This window comes from Lactuca virosa, chromosome 8 (assembly GCF_052849685.1).
Source record: "Lactuca virosa cultivar CGN04683 chromosome 8, Lactuca_virosa_CGN04683_v6, whole genome shotgun sequence".
Classification (NCBI taxonomy): domain Eukaryota; kingdom Viridiplantae; phylum Streptophyta; class Magnoliopsida; order Asterales; family Asteraceae; genus Lactuca; species Lactuca virosa.
In genome coordinates this window covers 164,640,465-164,646,752 of record NC_136433.1, presented here as the reverse complement: position 1 = coordinate 164,646,752, position 6,288 = coordinate 164,640,465, and the positions used below count along the sequence as shown (strand labels likewise).

Below are 6,288 nucleotides of genomic sequence, written 5' to 3'. Positions count from 1 at the left end.
ATTATAGAGATTATTAATGTATTTAACATTTAATTAGGGTAATATTTGTCATAATGAATGCTTTTTATACGTGTTCTTAGGACACATGTTAGAAAATCTTTTATATGAAAGGTATACGTATATGGATACTTTTAAGTTTTAATTAATACCGATATCATGTCAATTATTTGCATCGACTTACTGACACAATCGTTTCCATAGACATAAACTGATATTATGTACGTATTCGATCTTCATGTTTATTTACATGCATAACTCTTAATAAAATTTACGTCCAAAAAGGAAGGAGAGAAACAGCCGACCAAATTATTTCGCAAAGCAAACCGAAGTGTATACTATAATGATAAACCTAAAAGTACATGGATAACATGATGATACAATTGTCAAACTATTTTTAAAAGTAATATTTCAAATCATTAAAATTTAAAACATAATTAAAACTATTGAATTATTTGTCAAATGACTCTTTTGTTGACTTTAATCGCTTCTTAGATCCTTGCATGTAACTCAGCTGCATTTAATCAGAAGATATTAAATCATGTAACCTTATTTTCTAAGAATTAATATGGTATTATAAGATATATATTAAACTAGATGAAGTTAATTGATTTATTAAACAATGCTGTCGATTTTCGGAAAAAGTAAATTAACTAAACTAGAGAAATTAATTATGAAAAACTCACCTGATCAAGTTTTGCTTGATGATTGTTGCCCTCCAACATTAACCCAAAATGAATATGAGGAAAATGTGCCCACTGTAATAACATCACACTTCAATTATATTTTTAGTTTTATATAAAACCATATATAAAATTCACATAATCTACGAATAAATAATTTTAAATAAAAAAGGAAATCCGAATTTGCTACCATGCATGTATACTTACATTTTTCGCAGCAGTACTAAAAGCTTCCCTGTGGCTGATATTTGAATTAGTAGCCTTAATCCTTTGAATCTCCTGTCTAATATTTTAAAATAAAATAGTAATTTAAGTTACTAATAACTTTATTCAATAAATATCAGGGGAATTTAGTATCTGTACTTGATGAATTGGTTATATGCAGATGGAACGCGTGTCCTTTTCTCCGGTGCTGTAAAAAGAATTACTTTGGTCATGATATAATAAATTTATTTATTTAGGTATGTTTGGTAAAAAAAAAAAAAGGTTAGGTTATGTTTTATAAAAATAAGATTGTTTATTATAATTTACTGTAATTGATAAAAACACAAAAAATAATTTGTTTAGTTTATAAAGTATATTATAAACTAGTTTATGATAGTTTATTCATAAACTGAGTTTACAAAACAAAGTAACACAAAATAGAGTCTTGCAACACCGGAACTAAGCCACAAATTACATGTTGGAGACTATAATTTTTATTTATGTAAAAATGTTTGATAAAAGTATTTAAAATTTTTATTATGTAAAATTATATAAAATAAACTAAAATTTCTTGAAAGCTAAAGAGCTTTTGGAATTATAAGTTTTTTTTTATTATAATATAAAAGTTATAACTCATATTTTCAAAGGAGTTTTTTTCTTCTTTTTCTAATAATAAAAATTAAAAATAATTCCTAAAATTTCTAAAACAAATCGTTGCCAAACACACACTTAACATAACGACCCAATTATATAAATAATTAAATTTGATGCAAAATCGAGAACGTACGAGCATTGATTATTGATTGATCATTGGTGTTTGGAGGAGGAGGTGGTTTCACGGGCATATATCTCGTAGATGAACACAAACTGACCTCAGAATTTGAAGGATTTTCGTTAGGATCCTGTTGAATTACAAAAGAATTAATCCACAAAATAGATAAATTAAGATATCAATCAGTTCTTTGATTTTTTTTTTATTTGTTTGTATGTATAAATAAAAAAACTTTACTAGCCACATAGTTGAGCCTAATTTTTGGCTACCGTTTTTTTCATGGAAATTAAATTATTATATGTTTTTTTCCTCCATAAATAAACATTATGATATCTAAAATAATATATAAAATCTATGTATGTTTGTATAATGAAATATAATATTTACAAAAAGAGATTTAAATAACAAAGTCAATATTATTAATTTATAATAACAAGAACCAATAAATATATTTTTTGAACTAGAATTTTTCAAGAAATGTTATTATAGTTCACTTTGAGGTGGAAAGTTCTTGTGGATACAGACCCCTTCAAGCTACATATGTTTGTCTAATAGATAACTAGGAGTTGGTTATTCATTTCATAATCCTAAAATCTCTAGTCTTATGCCTCCTTTACATATGTTTGTAAAGGAGTAGAGCCGAGCTTGAGCTTTGGTGGGCTTGGCTCGGCTCATTTAAAATTTATAGGGGTCGAGCTCGAACTCGGCTCGTTTTGAGCTGAGGTTTCAAAGTTCAAGCTTGATTAATGAAAGATTTAAAATGCTCGAGTTCAGTTTGGGCTCGACTTGTTTGTCATGCAAGCCTAAACAAGTCTAAGCTCGGTTCAAGCTCGCATATGTTAATAGTAAATTATCAAGCTAGTTTGTGTTTGTACACTCATAAAAAAAACTCGTTTATCATTATTTGATATTTGATACTTAATTATTTAACTAAAAGTCTATATATAAGATTAAAAATAAAAGTTGTATTATATAAAAATGCATCGAGCCTAATCAAGTTTAGTAGATGAATTTCAGGCTCAATCTAGTTTAATAAATAAACTGGAAACTAAGCTCGAGCTCGAGACGAGTTTTTTACAAATCGATTTCAAATAGCTCGACTCATTTAAATACACCCCTACTCGTACCTAGTGTAGTATTTCAATTGTTGCGGAGGGATAAACCTTCATATATATATATATATATATATATATATATATATATATATATATATATATATATATATATATATATATATATATAAGTTCAATTGAGAAAATAAAAAATGTTGAGAATCGGAGAATCATTCTCAGTCACTCATCTATTTTTGCCGCAAAAGCCTCCGTTGTACCAGCAGAAATGGATAATGAATACACATGTGTTTCCAACAAAACATGTTTTTTTAAACTATGCTAATCATTACCTTAATATATATAAAAACATAGTTTTTTTCGTTTTTTTTTATTTTTAAAAAGCTATTTTTATCGAAAAATGATTTTAAATATACCAAAATTCATGATTTTTTATTCTCTACAAATAGACATCCATATTGATATACTTTTAAGATAAAATAGAAAATTTATTTTTTTTATATTTTCAGCTATCGTTATTCATAAGTGAATAAAAATGTATCAGATTTTTGCTATAGTACATCCGTTATTCACTTATGAATAAAAATATATAATTAATTTTTTTTAAAGTTTAAATATCATTTATACTACTTATTCATATATGAATAACAAATTAACTGTAACAAAAATCTGATAAATGTTTTATTCATATATGAATATAAAATATGACGACAACTAATACACGTTTTATTCATATATAAATATAATATATGACGAAAGATGATGTAAAAAATATATTTGAAGTAAGAAAACTTTATTACGTGTCATATTAATATATGAACGATACTTAAACTATAAAAAAAAATTAAGCATACGTTTTATTCACAAGTGAATAACGAATATATTGTAATAAAAATCTGATAGATTTTTATTCATTTATGAATAACGAGAGCTGAACTCTAAAAAAAATAAATTTTTTATTTTATCTTAAAACTATATCAATATGGATGTCTATTTATAGAGAATAAAAAATTATAAATTTTGATATATTTAAAATAATTTTTCCGATAAAAATGGCTTTCTAACCAAATTATAGTTTAGAAATATAAATATCTATCCAACCAAATTATAATTTTAAAAATCTATCCAACCAAATGATAAATATCTATCCAACCAAATTATAATTTAGATGGTTCACATCTCATATCTTAATTTAATTAGTTTTGACTTATTTAACCCATATATTCATAACCGAAGTCCAAGGAATAACCCTATTAAAATGATGTTTTTTGAAAATAACGGAATGATCATGTTAAAAAAATGATCAAATGTGTACATGGGTATAATTTCTTAGCATATTAAGTCATTAAGCAACCGAAGAAGTCACAGGAAACCGGCTAGACATGCTACAATGTGGGTGAAAATGGTGTTTAATTGAAAATTTTTATATACTTTAATGATAAATTATTTAAAAAAAATTGAAAGCATAGTTGTTTACACTCTCAAGTTCTTAACCCTTCTTCTCAAAGACATGTACAATTTTTTTCTTCTTACATTTTTACCAAACAATGACTTGTTTTTAACTAATAAAAACTAATTGTCTCTTTAAATAAACCTACTGGATTTTTGTTGAAAAAAATCAACACTATTGTAAATATAAAAAAGTAATGTTCTTTAATAATTGATAATCGTCGGAAAAATATTAGTTATGTAACCATTATACTTGATATCCTTTTGTCCTAAATGTTTAATTGGTAGTGTGTTTTTATTTAAGTTAAAAGAATATATTGTAGAAAAGAAAAACATGAGTGCGAACCGATCTCAACAGGACAAGAAAAGAATATTGATTGAAGTTATATATATCTAGAAATAGAGTACAATACCTGATCACCATGGCTGTGAGAAGACGAAGAATTTTGGGAGGTGGGATTAGTGAGAGACTGATGAACAGAAACCATGCCCATATTCACAGACCACAAATTTGTGCAGTGTCCACATCTCACGGTTACTATATCGAACAAGCTGCTGCATGGTACACTCACCTGAATCCAGCTTCTAAATATTAATGATCAACTCAAGATCAAGATTATCCAGTCAGAAAATAAATTTAGAACACGGATCCATCAAGCAACTTCTAAAAATGTTTAAATAGAATAAGTTAGTTTTAAACAACTAGGGTTTCAGGCAACAAATCGTGCGTATGATAAAGATTAACCGGAGATCGATGATGTCAAACTAAAATTAATATAGTGTAGCTGAAGATTCCTCATCTAATCATAACTTTTCTTAAGTGGGGATTCCCTGAAATTTAAATATGTGTGTTCTTCATAATGTCATATCGTTTTTTTTTTAACAATAATTTTCTTCAACTAGCAAGAACATAGCTAGCAAATAAACAAGATAAAGGAAGCGGCCATAAAAGGCCTTGACACCCACTAGACCAATTTACGGATGACTTTCTACACCCAATCATGTGTTCATATAATTATGAGCCACAAAATCCTAGATTTTGGTTTGCACACAACTATACTCCTAGCGTAACCAGAGTGTGTTAGTTATGGCCTTTAATTTATCTTGTTATATAATTGGTTATAATTTCTACTGAAAATCTCCTTAAAAAGTAGGTCATCTATTGCTTTTTGTAGAGAGAGAAAAAGAGAGTATGTTGTGAGAGAAAACTTTCAAAATCTTCAAAGGAAATTTATTTTTTCCAGCATAATAACACCAAAATCAGATATGAAGACCAACCCGAAATTAAGTTTCTGCTTTTATCATCTAAGAACCCTCAAAACATAAACTTCTTTCACTCTTTAGAAAAGAATACACACACACACACACATATATATATATATATATATATATATATATATATATATATATATATATATATATATATATATAGAGAGAGAGAGAGAGAGAGAGAGAGAGTAAACTGTATACCGCAAGAACAATATTGCAAAAGTTGCAAGGAATGTAACAAAGCTGCTGATCAGATGCTGCTACTTCTATGCAGCAGCTAGCGCTTGACATATCTCTCTCTCTCTCTCTCTCTCTCTCTCTCTCACACACACACAGCTGTGTGTTTGCTTGTATTTGACGTTGGAGTCTGTAGCAGTATATATAGGTTCTATATTATCCCATCTATATATATTTATAGGTGAACAATATCATAATTGAGTAAACAAAGACATACATATATGTACTATGTATGTGTTTATACATGAGAGAGAGAACGAGTGAGATGTAGCTGAGGAAGTGATAGGATCCCATCGCAAAGGCATTATAGCAAACGGGTAAATCCGGTTAAAATAATTAGTGCACGCGGGGCCTACTCCATGCACCAGGACCGGCAATTATAACCTGATAGGTCGAGAATTCATTTACGTCATGACTCTCAACATGTGATCTATTGTCTAAACATGCCACACGAGTTAATTATTTGGCAAAACGTCGGAATTTAATTAGATAGTCTTCATGATGTTACACTTGATCGAACTAGAAAACACATATTGAATTGACAGAAGCCGTGATAAAATAGTAATTGTCGGTAAACATTGTATCGAGTTATATATAAACATGAAAA

The 6,288-nt window shown here is 27.7% G+C and overlaps 1 protein-coding gene across 2 annotated transcripts; it reads right to left on the bottom strand.

Moving 5' to 3' along the window:
* Positions 1 to 344: 344 nt before the first annotated feature.
* On the bottom strand, positions 345 to 6,033 carry LOC145132104 (axial regulator YABBY 5-like). 2 transcript variants are annotated; one of them, XM_079066756.1, is made up of 8 exons: positions 5,899 to 6,033; positions 5,646 to 5,811; positions 4,589 to 4,747; positions 1,672 to 1,786; positions 1,044 to 1,092; positions 888 to 963; positions 684 to 755; positions 345 to 511 (listed from the first exon to the last, which is right to left on the bottom strand). In XM_079066756.1, the coding sequence occupies exons 1-8, from the start codon at positions 5,973 to 5,975 to the stop codon at positions 449 to 451; spliced, it is 777 nt and encodes a 258-aa protein (XP_078922882.1). In that variant the 5' UTR covers positions 5,976 to 6,033; the 3' UTR covers positions 345 to 448. The 2 variants fall into 2 exon arrangements, with proteins under 2 accessions (XP_078922882.1, XP_078922883.1); XM_079066757.1 differs by having other exon boundaries at positions 5,646 to 5,976.
* Between the last annotated feature and the right edge of the window lie 255 nt (positions 6,034 to 6,288).

Coding starts and splice junctions, on each gene's coding strand:
- LOC145132104 (XM_079066756.1), bottom strand. CDS start 5,975: ATGGGATCCTATCACTTCCTCAGCTACATCTCACTCGTTCTCTCTCTC. Junction 964..1,043: donor GCATATAACCAATTCATCAA/GTACAGATACTA, acceptor TTAAAATATTAG/ACAGGAGATTCAAAGGATTA. Junction 756..887: donor TTAGTACTGCTGCGAAAAAT/GTAAGTATACAT, acceptor ATGTTATTACAG/TGGGCACATTTTCCTCATAT.